At 41.8% G+C, this 16414-nt stretch overlaps 2 protein-coding genes and 1 long non-coding RNA gene across 3 annotated transcripts; all 3 read right to left on the bottom strand.

Annotated features, from left to right (window-relative positions):
* Positions 1-5897: 5897 nt before the first annotated feature.
* LOC118437032 lies at positions 5898-8211 on the bottom strand. The gene is made up of 3 exons (XR_004835852.1): positions 8111-8211; positions 6623-8037; positions 5898-6528 (listed from the first exon to the last, which is right to left on the bottom strand). It is a non-coding gene; the product is annotated as an uncharacterized LOC118437032 (long non-coding RNA).
* A 3427-nt stretch (positions 8212-11638) lies between these two features.
* LOC110855151 lies at positions 11639-13960 on the bottom strand. The gene has a single exon (XM_022103572.1). It carries the CDS (start codon positions 13958-13960, stop codon positions 11639-11641), a length of 2322 nt encoding a protein of 773 aa, XP_021959264.1.
* A 139-nt stretch (positions 13961-14099) lies between these two features.
* Positions 14100-15605, bottom strand: LOC110855150. Its single transcript, XM_022103571.1, has one exon. The coding sequence runs from the start codon at positions 15603-15605 to the stop codon at positions 14100-14102; it is 1506 nt and encodes a 501-aa protein (XP_021959263.1).
* Positions 15606-16414: the final 809 nt, after the last annotated feature.

The raw sequence follows: 16414 nt of genomic DNA, 5'->3' as shown, positions 1-16414 counted from the left end.
CAAGCTCATGCCATTTATGCAGACAAAGAACCTTCAACTTATAAAGAAGCCGTTGAGTCTAAAGAGAAGGAAGAATGGATAAAGGCAATGCAAGATGAGATTGAAAGTCATAAGAAAAATGGGACTTGGAAATACGTGAAGAGGCCAGCCAATGCAAGATTGCTTGACAGTAAATGGGTATACAAGCTTAAACGTAAAATGGATGGAACAATTGATCGATTTAAAGCCCGGCTTGTCATACGAGGGCATAGACAGAAAGAAGGCGTCGACTATTTTGAGACATTCTCCGCCGTATCTCGCTACGAGTCCATAAGACTTCTACTAAGTATAGCTGCAGCAAAGGAAATGCATATCGCACAGCTGGATGTCCAGCCAGCCTATCTCTACGGGATTCTAAAGGAGACCATATACATGTCACAGCCTGAGGGTTTCCACAATGGAAATGACTCCATCGTGTGCCTCCTGATCAAGGCTTTATATGGATTGAAACAGGCTGGAAGAACCTGGAATGAAACATTCACCGAATTTCTCGAGAAATTCGACTTGCACCCATGTTACTGCGATCCCTGTATATTTGTTGGAGATGTTGATGCAATAATCACTTATCTCAGCTTATGGGTGGATGATTCACTGGTCATTGGAAAAGATAAAAATGCCGTGCAGAAGATCACCAATGCAATCAAATCCTACTTTGAAATAACGATAATGGAGCCCACAGCCTATGTTGGGATGCAAATAATCAGAGATGGAAATGATGGTTTACTTTTGTCACAACCTTTTTACATCCGTAACCTGCTTGAAAAGTACAATATGCTGGAGTGCAACCCGACGAATGTGCCGATGCAACCTCATGCAGGAGAACTCGTCCCAGCCGCAACAATAAACCAGACCCTTCCGTATCGACAGCGCGTTGGATCATTAATTTACCTAGCCAAGTGCACACGCCCTGACATCTCATATGCAGTGTCCCGCCTGTCTCAGTTTATGCACGCATACGACGAAACTCACTGGAAAGCTGCAAAGCAAGTCCTCCGCTATTTAAAAGGCACCGAGGAACTCGGAATCAAATACAAACCGTGTGAGGATATGATTCTCAGGGGATATACAGATGCAGATTATGCTTCCGACAAGATGGATAGAAAATCTACAACAGGTTTTGTCTTCATGCTAAATGACAGCGTTATTTCATGGTCAAGCCAAAAGCAACCCATTGTCTCAATGTCATCAATGGAAAGTGAATATATATCTCTCGCTTCTGGAGCGCGTGAAGCCGTTTGGTTACGACGATTTCTAGAAGAATTAGGATTCCCACAAGAGTCCCCAACAATAATTCATGTTGACAACCAGAGTGCAATAAAATTGGTCAAAAATCCAGAGATGCACTCAAGATCCAAGCACATCGATGTCCGGTACCACTACACAAGAGAGCTAGTTAGTACAGGACAGTTGGCAATTGAATATGTACATACCAGTGAACAAATTGCAGATGGATTAACTAAGCCACTACTGAAGACCCAGCATTTCAAGATGAGATACGATCTCAGTATGGAAAGAAATGAGACAAAGGAGAGCAAGGACAACCCAACTAAAGTAAAGAGAGGTCCCCTCCAAGCCAACTTCTCACTGATGAGCCTTCTCACCATCCTTCTTATGTTTATTACGCAAGCTTGTGGGGTGACACATCAGAATGCGATCCCTTTACTATGGAAAAAGAGTCCAATCCCAGTTACAACGGGATATAACCAAGTCCACTTGCTCGTCAAATTCATGAACCCGTGCGAAATTTTAACACAGGATCTACTCCATAAGGATTTAAGTGCCTATGCAACCGAGAAATGTAACAAAATATACGACGAAATGTTCCTGGATGAGCTAGAAAAAATGTGCCCTAAAAGAAAATTCTCCGATCATATTAATTCGCGACATACCAGAGAGATTGGACGAAGAGTGAAGAGAGTCCTCCCATTACTTGCAGTTGGAGTAATAATTGGTGTGACTGTCCTTGTAGCCGGCTTATCAGTTGGTGGAGCAATCAATTCGTTTGTTCAAACTGGAAGAATCTCTGCTTTGCAAGGAACAGTAGCGGAACATAGAGAGATGCTGGATGAATTGGAACGTCGCGTGGAAATATCGGAAAGAGAGATTGAGAAGCTTAGTGTAGCCTAAATGCTACACTAGAACAGCTTCAGCTACATCAGCTTGATCACGACGAACTCAAGGGAAAATCCATTGACACCAATTTCGCAATTGCCTACCTTACCAGTCGCCTCATGATAGGTAGAGAAATAATTAGAGAAGCAACAAGACAGTGGCGGCGAGGAAAAGTTTACGCACCACTAATGGATTTCTTTAATTTCACGTTACCCTGTGGTGATGCTTGCCCAGTCAGCTTCGCACAATCTCAAAAGTGCGAAATATCAGATGACAGAACCAAGCTGTATGTGGACTTCACAGCAACTGAAATTAACAAAGATTTGCAACTCATCGAGGCAGACTCCTTCGATCTCAAAGTTGAAAGGAAGAATGAAACCTGCGTTCTAAAGTACAAGGGACCCCATAATGCCATCCTTTCTACGAAAGATGACTGCGTATACTCCATTAATGTTAAGGAGCCTACAACCCCCGACTTAATTGTTTCGCCCACTCGAGGATGCGCGCCAACAGCGAAAACAAAGAACTCCAATCACTTTGACATAGACCACTGTTATGACAAGAACCTTGCTGAACCATGGGATTTTGTACAAATCAAACTACACCATGGACAATATCATATCTACTGCCCTGGGTCCAATATTACCATTGAGAGGAAGCTGCAACAATGCCCTGCTAGCGTGTTCATCCTTCCAATGAATGCTAATTTTAAAATAAATGATATTGAATTTTCAGGAACTGAATCCAGCCTTGTTCACCAAGAGGTAGTCGACCCACTATCCACGATGAAAGCCAACTGGCACTTGCAGCCTAGTTTCAACTGGACCAGTCTGATGATCAATGGTTCCACTGACGAAGGAGGGTCAATCCACTACCACACAAGCAATGAACCAGCCTGGTCAACAATGGAATGGATCTTAACCCTTTGCATATTAATAATAGTTGCTCAAGCCACTCTTTGTGTTTTCCTTTTTCTGAAAAGCCGGCCAAATGTAATTTCGGTTAGGGCAAATCCAGTGGAAACTGCCGATATTGAACTTTAAAAATTGAGGGAGGATGTTAAAATATGCATGTTAACAAAGTTTTCCATATTTATCAATTTTTGCTGAAAATTAGTACCGATTCTAGCCATACTTTGCAAACCTTGCAAATTTTAAAAGAACTTCAATGGATTGAAGTATGTCAAGGAAACGGATGCCGTAATTTTATATAGGTTACGAGTTAAAAATTGTTCCCGCTTCAATCCCTTCTTATAACGGGATCCCCGCCAAGTTTTACTTTTCCGGGGCGGGCAATTTGAATTCCGCGTTTAACCCGATATTCTCCGATTCGGCAGAGACGTACCATGACATTCCGCACTTATTCGTAACCCTCACCGGAAGTGTGTCTTCATCTCGGATTCACGCTAAAAACTAATGTTACTGTCCAATTTACAGAACAAATTAGTAACCAAAATATTCTTAGTTTCATCAAACTTGTAAACTTGAACGATTTTGGACCAGGCCCCGTTTTAGTCGAGCGAGCTAGGCGAGCTAGGCAACCGCCTGGGAGTCCAAAATTTGGACTCCCGCCGCGTTTTATTAATTACCCCTACGCAGAATCCCGCAATGCCCTGGAGTACGCCGTTTTCGTTAATAAATCCGCGCTCGTTTTAAATCTGATATTTCTCAAACTTTTCGACAATTTTGTGTGGACCGCGTTTTTCTTGGCGGCGATTTTGATATCATTCATTTTATGTTACTCATTTCAAAAAGGGTGGTCGTATTTTGGCACCAGCTTATTTTGGGCGATCGGAATCTTCCTGGAACAAAGTAACAACAGATTTGAATCCCAAGTGAAGCGAAATGTAGGAGGGATTTTAATTGCCACGTGGTCCTTAATGATGGTCATTTTATCAAACACATACATCGATTTATTCTACGCGGTTTTACTGGGTGGGGTAAAACCGGATGTGGCACCTAATTTGGGGATGTTAAAATATGCATGTTAACAAAGTTTTCCATATTTATCAATTTTTAAGTTTGTCGACTTTTATGAGGGCTGAGCATTTTCCAACCTTTTTCCCAGGACAAGGGATTAAAAGGGTCCTTTTGTTTTTATGCCTCATTAGAAGGGACACTTCGTTTGAGCATAACTCTGCGTAGTTTGTATGGTCACTTCTGACCACATATTATTACATATGTATGAATGTCTCCTATGTACTGTCAAAACCTTAAAACCAAGTTGTTTAATAAAAATCACCATCAGTCTAAAAATATCTTCCAGCGAGATCATTTTTACTTTCAGGGGAGAGTTATTAATCAGGCCGGACTTAAGGTGTATTCGTTTAAAAATCATCACCAGTCCTTAGACATTGGTTTTCTGGTGGGTATCCAAAAATATCCGCCTTGAAGGATACGAAGTTCCAAGTCATCCGGGTTCGTGATTTGGCTTCGTTCGAAGATTCGGTCCATTCCCTTGCTTACCTTGGAAGGGTGGGTGGCCTAACATATTTTAATGTTCATATTTATTCATTTTTAAAAGAAGGAAGAAATTATTCGTTTATTATTAAATAGTGTCTACGAATATATCCATGAATAATGAGTGAATATTTTTTCAAAATTTTTGAATGAGTAAATATGGAAAAATATCTACTCATTTCAAATTCACAAAGAATGAATGACAAATTTTATTCATTGCTCATTTTCCAAGCTATGCCTAAAACATGGGGTGTATTGAGAAATCCATCTAATAAAGCGAATTTAAAATCAAACGGATAACTAATGAATAATTAGGTAGGTATTTATTTCAAGATTGATATGGCGTCAGCCTTTCCAATCATCTCATTCATTTCATACAAAATTACATTCAATATATACATACATGATTTCATCTTATGATATACAAATCAGTTAATCTGGTAAACTATGTATTTAGTTGTGGGCATTATCCACAAGTAGCACCCATTATTAAGTAGCTTCAGCTACTTTATGTGAAGACTTTGTCTGTCTGTCTGTCTGTCTGTCTGTCTGTCCGTCTGTCTGTCAGCAGGATATCAGGAGAACGGATCGAGATAATCGAAATCGGTTTTCGCCATCAGACATAGGACCCCAGGGGGAGGATCCTATCAACTTTTGGGGGCAACCGGACCACACCCCCTTTGGCGACAGGGGGTGTGGTCGGGGCAAAATGAGATTTTTAGTGCAATTTAATCTATAGGTGAAATAGGGTAAAATTATGTGTTCCGGAGTTGTGCCACACCCCCTAGGAGCCAGGGGTGTGGTTGGGACAAAATGAGATTTTTATAAAAAATTAATCTATAGATGAAATAGAGTGAAATTAAGTGTTCCCGAGTTGTTCCACACCCCCTCGTCGCCAGGGGGTGTGGTCGGAACAAAATGAGATTTTTACAAAAATTGAATCTATAGGTGAAATAGAGTAAAATTAAGTGTTCCGGCGATGTCATGGGAGTGGTTGGGGTGAAGTGAGTCTGAAGCTACTTCCGTATGTTTGCGACGGTTTATTTCCAAGTGATTCTATACGATTCGGCAGAAATATTTCACATCAATCGTTGTTTCGAGGCAGTCATTAGAAATTAAGGGATTCACATTGCGGATTTTGCTTTAGAATAAAAATGGAATATTATGCATGGTGAATGAATTTTAAATTACATGTATGTATGTATCTCCCCAATGCACTTATTTATTGTGAGTGCAACACTAAACGCAAATTTCAACACGAAAATAAGAAGTCTTTAATTTTATTAAGGATCAGATTGCTATATTTAATTAATTTTATTTATTTATTTGATTTAATATCATAAAATCGTCCCCATCTGATTGTATCTAAAATTTTTTAATGTAATGTTTTAAAATTATTAAAGATAACTAATTGGCTACCCTTAAAGTTGATTTCGTAGCGAAGTAGGCACACCGGAATTATACGAATCATGGTCAACTCGAAGTTTCAAAAATTGACGATTTTCATAACATTATGAATTTTTTGTGCAGCGCATATTTAATAATGTGTTATCCATATACATGCATTACCGTAACTACACTATTTATAGCCTATAGGTTATAAAGGTTACGGTAAGTCACTAATTGCACATTTTTATTTACATATTTATAAATTATGTTAGCAACAAATATTAATACATAAAAATCTTATTAATGGATTCTAGACCGAGGGATATCACTGTAAATACAGTACTCCAGTACGTCGCAAGAGAGGAAATGTAATATTGAAATGATCCAAGAAAAGTCTAGGAGCTGAACAAGTTGTAAAATATTTAAACGCTGCTCCTATCGGCTAAGCCGACTGAATTCCAACAATTTAACGGTAAGTCTTCTATTAAGGTTAGTCCCCCCTCCTTTTTTTGACCGAGCTGCACCCGACCTGCTAATACATAATTCGTGACAACAATGTATTAGTATTTTCACGATTTCATGACATAAATTTTAGTCTTTACTAAAAACTCAAAATTGTGTACCTCTCCTTCCCCAACATGGCCAACTTTCCACTCTAATATTTCAAAATCACTGCACTCCTTCATCCAGTAGGCTTCAATTTTCTCGAACTGCGACGCCGCAAACATTTTGTCGCTATCTTGACATTTTTTTAACAGTTCTCTTTCAGCAATTGGCCAGCCATGAGCAAGCATTTGTATGGATAAATCTGCAGTGCTGTTGTCAGAAAAGGTAAAATCTCTCCAATCCTTATCCTTAACTTTTCCCCTGCACCGGCCTCCATTCTCTCTAATTTTGCATTCTATACACTTCTCTCGACGACCATCGCCTGTGTCGATGCAGTCATGGTCATTTTCAAACAATATTTTCACCTTCTTCCGTTCAACCTTTAAATTTCCAGGGATTACGATTTCTGGATGTGTCCAGGCACAACAAGTTTTATAATATGATATGTCCCACTGTGTCTCTTCTTGTCTCTCAAGCTTGAGAAGAACAAATGTTGTTTTTTCTTTCTCGTCAAGGAGCCACCAATCGGGATAGGTATAATTGTGGCATATAGGTATCAATTTTTGCTGAGAATATTCATACCAATATTTTTTAGTTCCAAGATTCACAACTACTTTACTTTCCTGAGCGACATCTTTAAACATGAAGGAAATTGTGACTGCTCCGTAACGGTTTTTTTACAAATTTATTCTCCACATTTGCAGTTTCTGAGGTTGTATCAACGCCGAAATAGATTAGGCCTAATGAAGTGATGTCGGCCTTTTTTTCTGTTGGGGTCGCTCGTTTCCCAATAAAGTCGATTCTCCAGTCTTGAACCTTTAGCATGTTTCGTAAGGTGTCACTTGTCGTGCAGTGTTTTAACTTGATGTCGGAAAACTTTAGTTTGCAGTTATCCTTCTTTTCATCATTACACTTGCACATTTTAAATTCCTGGGGGAAATGCGAGCAAGATTTGACCTTCTGCCACACTATAATTCGGATCGTGATATTTTCTAATTGCTGCCAGGAGAAGTTGCGTCCAAAATTGTGCAAAGCTGTCAAAACCGAGACCAATTCTTGGACGGTGTCCTCATTTTGATTTTCGGCAAGGAACTCGCACACTGGCAAGATTGTGTCTCTCAACAAAGAATTGTCAGTTATATTGACGCATTTATTATCTTCTTTTTTGTTCAGTGCAGTTGTTAATTTTGATAAGAAGGGGATTAGAACGTAGGTATGAACGAAATCGGATATTTTTGTAGGTCGTTTGTGTACTTCTAATTCAATTAATTTGTTAATAAGGCTTTGAAAGTTTTTAATTCCGACCATTGTGGCATGATAATTGAATCCAATTTGATCAAGCGATTTTTTAACCTTAACATGTCTGCGCAGGTGTTTAAGTTGGTCTCAAAATCAGTTATTGATGAAATATCCATGATGGTTGAGTTGTACGCTGAAGAACAAGAAATTGCAGTTCAAATTACGTTTTTTTAAAATTAGCAGATATTTGGTAAAAATTTATGTACCTTTTTGTGAAGAATGGATTTGAAATTATCTACCGAATTGTGAGTTATGCTCGATCGCTGAATAGTTTATGCAACTGGTTGCTAAATGTATGGCAGAAATTACATTTACTCGACTTCTGATAAGTCTTATCTGCGTGAGAACATTCTCGAAGTTAGATATGATACACAGTTAGGTATGGACACATTCTGTCTGTGTCTGCGTGTAATAGTGTGTATATTGTAAGTAAATGCATACTGTTCGCATTGATTTTAAATTTTAATCAATTGTATGTATGTATAAGTACGTTGTCGGGCTGTTTATTAGCTCACCCTGCGTAACATGAGAACTATTGAATTCCTCATGTCCGTCTGTGTGTTCACTAATTTTTTTGCATCAATTGATGCTACATAACTAAAAATTAACATTATAGCCAATAATAGTTTCTAACAAATTATTTGGTAATTCATAGATAAACGAAGCAAAAACTAGTCGAAAACAAAATCTAAATATTCTCGGAGTTATGATTTTAAAAGATTACATTTACACAGTTCGTAATCAGACTAGCACAATTTCATCAATGTACATAGATAGTATGTATCTTGTGCTTGTGCAAAATTAAATTATTCACACAATACTGAGGGAGATTTCGGTGCTAATATTTAGATTATCGTTGCATTCAGACAAATCCACTCAATTTCCACTCAATTTTAGAACAAAATCCTGAAGTTAATCCCTCAGTTTCTAATTACTGCATCTAGGCAACGTTTTACGTGAAAAATTCCTCGTTTCGAATCATTAAAAATTACTTCGAAATGACCAAATTTCTGGAAAATTATGAAATTCAATGTACTGTTTTTGCAATATTTAGTATTTTACATTTTCTAATTAAAATAGGGTTGTCGAGTGCATGCGGTTACTTTCATCTCTTTAAATTCTGCCGTCTCAACTGGTTAAATCCAATATATTTTTATATTAGTTTAGAGCTTCTAAACTCACAAAATATGTATGAAAGTAGTGTTTTTGATGCAGGAAAAACTGAACTTTACCAGCATTAAAACAAGCGTCCGGCTTGGAACGACCAATGCCGCGTGGCTCGATAGAGAACTCCTGCGCGCGTTTCGAAGCATGGATGGCAGCGCCATTACCGGAGAACTGCGTAACCAAGAAAACCAACACCAGCAACTGAAACCTGTTTGATGACCCCATTTTTTCAAAATTTCGAGTGTGTTTTTGATTCTAGTAATAATTTCCTTGCCCTCGCTAATGATTATTGTTAAACCGGGGTGGGTGTAATTTTGTTTGGATGGCTGGAGTAGTTTGAACGTTTGGTACATATACGATTTCGTTCCTTATTTATACCATTTGCTTATCCAACCATGGCGCGTCAGATTGTTAATTTCGCGAGAATTGCTGCTAACGAGCTTAATTTGTCTAAAATTTGAACAGTTTGTCCTACAAGAAGGAATTTGCATTAAATTGTTTCGTGTTTAAACTTAATAATTCGTGTACAGTCGCACACATTTATTTTTCGATAACAAGTTCCATGATGCAATAAATTAGTCATTTTTTTATGGTTATTGGTGCAACTAGGTAATCAGCAAAGTATTGTTTACTGCTCCATCAGTATGAAGGCACAAATAATATAAGTACTGGAGTTGTGCTTATAAATACATAGTTTGGTCGACTTGTTCGGCTGTTAGGGATTGCTTATCACTACTCTCGTACTATACAACTTGAAATAAACGACAAAAAATGACCGTTAGGTGATTTTGCATATCAAATAATTAAGGACAAAAGTAAATTTGTTACGCATGTGTCCCGACGAAGTATTTACGTATATGTAAATAGATATGCATGCATGCTTTCTCTTTTTGCAGAATTGCTTAATTTCTTGTGTCGCAAAGCAAGAACGGGCATGCAAAGTAAGACGCCATGATGGGGATGTGCATGAACCTTTGTGTAAGGATGTTGGTGGAAGAAATGTGGGTGTGACTCGAAAAACTATAGATTCTTTGTAATATTTTTACTTGGAAATGGTTGATATAAGGTTGAGTTCAAGGTAAGTCAGGCTAGGAGACAGATTAGTTAATTGAATTAGGTAAATGAGGCTTATACAACTTGGAAAATTACAAAAAGATAAGTTGAGAAATGGTCAAATCATAGTTACATAAAATAATAATCATAATTAAATCATGTTTGCATAGGCGTCAGTAGGTTAAGATAAATAAGAGACAAAAATCACAAAATGTTCACTATGAAATCGTTCATTCCCCCCACTTTGATGTGGCAAGGTCACATCAACACTACACTGAATCACTATCATTGTCTTGAGTGGGAAGAAGGCAGAGTTTGGCGATAGGGCGGCGGATGAGTCCAGCTTGAGTGCGGAGAGTGACGACACGAATGAGGCCATCGTCGCCAGGGTGCAGTTCTTGGACGCGTCCCAATTTCCAGACGAGAGGAGGGAGGCGTTCGTCCTTGATGACCACGAGGTCATCCAACTTGATTTGGGATTTGGTAGCCATCCACTTTGGCCTTTGTTGGAGGCGAGTAATATACTCTTTGGACCAACGTTTCCAAAAAGTTTGGTGCATTTGTTGCACTAGTTGCCAACGGGAAAGTCTTCCAGAGTTTAGCTCGGCGGTGTCTTCTTCCGGTGGGGAAATTAGAGGAGCACCAACCAGGAAATGACCGGGTGTAAGGGCAGACAAATCGTTGGGGTCCGATGATTCTGCTGTCAAGGGTCGAGAGTTGAGGACAGCTTCAATCTGGCAAATTGTTGTTGTCATTTCTTCGTAGGTGAGGCGAGTCGTTCCCATGATGCGGCGTAGGTGATACTTCACCGACTTCACGCCGGCTTCCCAAAGTCCTCCGAAATGAGGGGTTGCTGGGGTTGGAAGTGCCATCGCACTCCTTCACGTGAGAGTTGGTTGGAGACGACATTGTTGTAGGCCTTGGTTGAGATGAAAGTGGCAAATTCCTTGAGCTCTTTGTTAGCTCCAACAAAATTTGTACCACAATCAGAGTACACATCAGAGGGGCAGCCACGTCGTGAGGCGAAGCGACGGAACGCGGCGAAGAATGCGTCGGTTGAGAGGGATGTGACCAGCTCGAGATGTATAGCTCGGGTCACGCAGCATACAAAAACTGAGAGCCATGCCTTGATAGTCATTTTACTTCTGGGGGCGATTGGTTTCAGGAAGAAGGGTCCGGCGTAGTCGACTCCACATTTTGAGAATGGTCGAGATGGAGTGACACGGAACTCGGGCAGAACAGCCATCATTTGTTGAAGAGACGAGGCTCGTAGTCTTGTACATGGGACACATTTGCGCAATTGTTGACGGATTGCATCCCTTGCACGGATGATCCAAAACTTGGTTTGAATTGTGGCGAGAAGGAGCTGTTGTCCACCGTGCAGATATTTCAAATGTTCTTGAGTAATTAGCAGTTGAGTGAACCATCCATTACGAGGGAGCAGGATTGGGTGACGGTGATCACGAGGGAGAGGAGCTTTACGAATTCGTCCCCCCACTCTGAGGATGCCACATTCATCCAAAAATGGGTTGAGAGGAAGAAGCGAGCTCTTGGGGTCCAATTTTGGCTGGGTGGATTGTAGTGCTCGTATCTCGGAATTGTTGTTGGACAATTTTCACCCAGAAGATGAGGGCATTGTTAAGCTCTGTGCTTGTGAGGTGGGACTTATTTCTTTCTTGTTTGTGGGATAAGGGAATTTTTGCATTGGTTGCAAACCGCAGAATCCACGCTGTAATTCGGGTCAACGAAGCAAGTGACGAACATTCTTGGAGGAGATTGTTCCATGGATGATTTTGTATCTTGTGACAGACGACTTCTCTCCGCTCTTCTTGGTCGATGGTGGGGTCGATGACGAGATGAGGCAGAGCCAGAGTTGGGACCCCGTTTCGAAGAAAAGTGGGTCCATTCCACCAAAGTGAGAAATGGATAAACGTAGAAGGGTCCAGGCCTCTGGATGCGCAGTCCGCAGGATTGTCAACTCCCGGAACGTGTCCCCATTGGTTCGAAGGTACGCGATCCTGGATCTCGGTGACCCTGTTGGCCACAAAACGGTTCCATTTAGATGGATGTTGTTGAATCCAGGCTAAAGTGACCATGGAATCTGTCCAGGCACTAATGTGGTGTAGAGGTAGCTGGAGTGCTTGTTGCACCGTCTCCATTAGGTGGGAGAGCAGTACTGCACCACACAGCTCGAGGCGAGGGAGGGACACGGTCCGAGTGGGAGCGACACGAGTTTTTGTAGCGAGAATGGAGACGAGCGGAGGAGAGGAGTCTTCGGGGTAAATGCATAGGTAGACGACGGCTGCATAAGCCTTCTCGGAGGCGTCGCAGAATCCGACGAGGGCAATTTTGCAATTTGTAGTGGGTTTGACACAGCGAGGAATTTGTAGGGATTCGATGTGCTTGAGGTCGGAGCGGTGCTGTGTCCATTGGTGGTGAAGTTGAGCTGGCACAGGTTCGTCCCATCCAGATTTCAACTTCCATAGTAGTTGCATGGTTATCTTTGCAGGGATAACCACCGGGGCGAGCCAGCCGATTGGATCGAAGATTTTGGCAATTTCAGAGAGGATTGCGCGCTTGGTGAGGGAGCCTTTGAAGGGAGTTGCATCGTGATCGAGTTTGAAGAGGAAGTGGTCTGATTCAGGCTGCCAAAATATTCCCAAAGTTTTCACAGTTTGAGAGAATTCCACTGGAAAGAGTGACTTTGTTTCACGTAATTCCATGGGTAGAGCATTGATGAGTTCGGGACAATTTGAGGAGAATTTGCATACTTTCCACTGCGCTTTTGCAACCAGGCAGAGAGTTTGACGTTGAAGTTCGAGTGCCTCAGGGACTGTATCGGCACCAGACATATCATCATCCATGTAGAAGTCATTAAGAGCAGATCTTGAAGCAAGTGGTAGGGTTTCTTTCTCATTACGGGCTAATTGTTGTAGAGACATTTTTGCAAGATGTGGGGCTGGCGCTGTTCCGTAAGTCACAGTGAGAAGACGGTAGTCCTTAATAGGCTGAGATGGGTCGGTTCTCCACACAATGCGTTGATAGTCGCAATCTTGTGGGGCCACCAAGATTTGTCGAAACATTTTTGCCACGTCGGCAGTGAAGGCGTATTTGTGGGTACGAAAGCGGAGCAATATGTCGAATAGGGAATCTTGGATTTGGGCACCAACCATGAGATTGTCGTTCAGTGACTTGCCATTAGTTGTCTTCGCCGAGGCGTCGAAGACCACACGAAATTTGGTGGTGGTGCTGCTTTCTTTGGTGACGAAATGGTGTGGAATGTAGTAGGAATTTGGAAGAGGAATCTGATCAGGTGGGATTTCTTCCATGTGTCCAAGATTGACATATTCTGCCATGAAGTTGACGTACTCTTTCTTCTGTTCAGGTTGACGAGCAAGTCTGCGCTCCATCTGCTTCAGCCGCTGAATGGCCATGTCGCGAGATGAGCCCAAGTCTGGAGGAGTGGTGCGGAAGGGAAGTGTGACGACGAATCTCCCATCATCTTGTTGAGTAGTGGTGGCTTGGAAATGGTCTTCACATTGTCGCTCTTCGCGTGTGAGTGGGTGTGGAGTGGATGAGCCGGTCGATTCCAACTCCCAAAAGCGGCGGAGTTGTTGGTCGAGATTCGCGTCTGCAATCTTGACCCGTTCCTGTACCTCAATTTCTTGCAAATTAGGACCAATAGAATGATGAGAAAGGTTGCTTATAGTTGGCCAACTAATATCACCAACTACCAACCATCCTAAATCTGAGCTAAGGGCGAATGGTTCCCCAGGGTTTCCATATCGTTTGTCGCCGTTGAGGATTCCATAGGAGAGAGTAGCACCAATTAGCATATCCACTTCCGCTGGAGTATGCCAAGTCTCATCCGCTAGTGGTAAGTTGACGAGATGAGAGAGACGAGAATTGCATGGGTGACGCGGCAGATGAGATGTGACTGAATCCATTATTCGTACATCTCGAGCAAGAATTTTGTTAAATGGGTTGAAATGAGGACTGATGCTCATGTCCAAAACGCCGTGAGTACTCCCCACTGGAGTCATTGATAAGCCTGTCACGAGAGCGTGTCTTGATCCACGGGAGTCCAAGACGTCGGATTGCTTTGCTGCTGACAATGTGAGTGTCTGACCCACCATCCAATAGAACGCGAAGTTGCTGAGGTTGACCACGAATGTCACACACCGTGACGATTGCTGTGGCGAGGAGAGTCTGTGGGAAACAGTTAGTGACCTTAGAATGGTGATTAAGTGTGAGTGGCTTATCCGCAGCTGCTGCGGCAGTGGATTCAGGTTGCTTGGGCCGGTGTAGACTGGAATGGTGCTTCCCTCCACATGACCGGCAGGTACTAGTACTTGAACACTTATCTGAGGAATGTCCGCTTCGTAGACAGTTGAAGCAGAGTCCCCCCTTCTTCACAAAGTCGCTTCGATCCTTAACGCTCATGTTGAGGAACTTGCCACACTTGTAGAGAGGGTGACCGATTTCGCCACACGCCTTGCAAGAATGAGGTGAGTTGGTGTGGTGAACGTGATTCCGCTGAGGGATGTGTTTGTTGGGATGATTAGCTGGTCCTGGCTTCACCAGCTTACTTCCGCCTGCCTCCAGCGCCCGTGACCTCTGTTCCAAGAAGTCGAACAAACTCTGGAGCGTAGGGATAGCGTTGTCTTTGAGGGATTGTTCGAACAGTTCCATTGTTAAACTGTCCAACTTCTGGTGGATAAGGAAGAGGAGTAAAGAATCCCAATCCTTTACTGGCATGGTGAGCACTTCGAGTGACCGCATGCACTCTTTGCTGCAATCGATGAGTTGACGAAGGGACGATGAAGTCGCGGTGGTGAGTTGGTGTTGTGAAGTAAGTCGCTGGAGGAGGGCGAAGAGAAGTTGTCGGTCGTTTTGATAACGATCCTCCAGGAGTCCCCAGGCCACCAAGTAGTTGGCATCGGTAATTGTGATAGATTGCACTTGCCTTGATGCTTCTCCCTTCAGCTGGCCCTTCAAATAAGTGAGCTTCTGGGAGTCCGATATTTTGTTGTTGTTGTGGATTGCTGTGATGAACAAATCACGGAAGGATGCCCAGTCCTCAATCTTCCCGTCAAATTGAGGTAAGTTGAGACGAGGCAACTTGACATCTGCTCCGGTTGGAGGAGTTTTTGGTGTAGTTGTAGTTGTTGTTGGTGTGCCGAATTTGGCCAAGATTTCGCCAATTTCACTCTTGATTTCGAAGGATATCTCTAGCAGTGTAGTGTATTCTTTTGCGTGAGGTGTGACGTCGGCGCCTTCTAAATTGGCAAGAATGCGCTCGAAACTGTCTTCGACTTTCTCCTGGTTTTTGGTGACGGTTTCCAGGTACTGTTTGGCCTTGATCTCCGTAACGGGTTTTGTGGCGTGGTTTGCTACTTGTTTCTCGAGCCATTCAAGGGTGGCTTTGATGGCGCTGCGTTCGTTGACCGCCTTGGCGAGGATTGCTGCTGGGGTTGACATGGCTCCACTGTGTAGACTCCAATTTCCCAGGCGAACAAAAACTGCAGGGGAACGTAGCAGGTCACGAGGTGAGTGTCAAAAAATTCAAGCACTTCAGAAAAATAGGAATTTAGATTCTTATCCGGTTTGTTAGAGACCAAAAAATGATGGGGATGTGCATGAACCTTTGTGTAAGGATGTTGGTGGAAGAAATGTGGGTGTGACTCGAAAAACTATAGATTCTTTGTAATATTTTTACTTGGTCAATTTGGAATTAATGTATTACAAGAAGTTGAATTTAAGTAGCTTGACCAACCGTCGTTACATTTAAAGGAGCATTTGGAGACTGGCAGGGAAAAGAAGGTGGAAATGGTTGATATAAGGTTGAGTTCAAGGTAAGTCAGGCTAGGAGACATGGAAAATTACAAAAAGATAAGTTGAGAAATGGTCAAATCATAGTTACATAAAATAATAATCATAATTAAATCATGTTTGCATAGGCGTCAGTAGGTTAAGATAAATAAGAGACAAAAATCACAAAATGTTCACTATGAAATCGTTCACGCCATCAAATGCAAAAATAATGTCAACCAAGCCCTTACAGCCAGAGAAGAAAACCTTACTATAAATTCGAATCCTGCATATTTGTTACGTGCGCCACCTAACTCAGGCGGCAATAAGCCAATATTTTGGCTTCTGGAAGTTTGTCCATTTGACTTCTCAGCGAAGCTGGAACATGGGAATCTTTGGAATCATTGTCAACTCGAATTTTTAAAATTAGACGATTGGCATACCATTATGATTTTTTGTTGTATTGTGAAAATTCAAAT

Source organism: Folsomia candida, unplaced genomic scaffold (genome assembly GCF_002217175.1).
Source record: "Folsomia candida strain VU population unplaced genomic scaffold, ASM221717v1 Fcan01_Sc011, whole genome shotgun sequence".
NCBI lineage: Eukaryota > Metazoa > Arthropoda > Collembola > Entomobryomorpha > Isotomidae > Folsomia > Folsomia candida.
Note: the sequence above shows the minus strand (reverse complement) of the source record. Positions and strands in the feature narration are given on the sequence as shown.

Bases quoted from the DNA above. Each gene is read 5' to 3' on its own strand.
- LOC110855151 (XM_022103572.1), bottom strand. From the start codon at position 13,960: ATGCTAATTGGTGCTACTCTCTCCTATGGAATCCTCAACGGCGACAAA.
- LOC110855150 (XM_022103571.1), bottom strand. From the start codon at position 15,605: ATGTCAACCCCAGCAGCAATCCTCGCCAAGGCGGTCAACGAACGCAGC.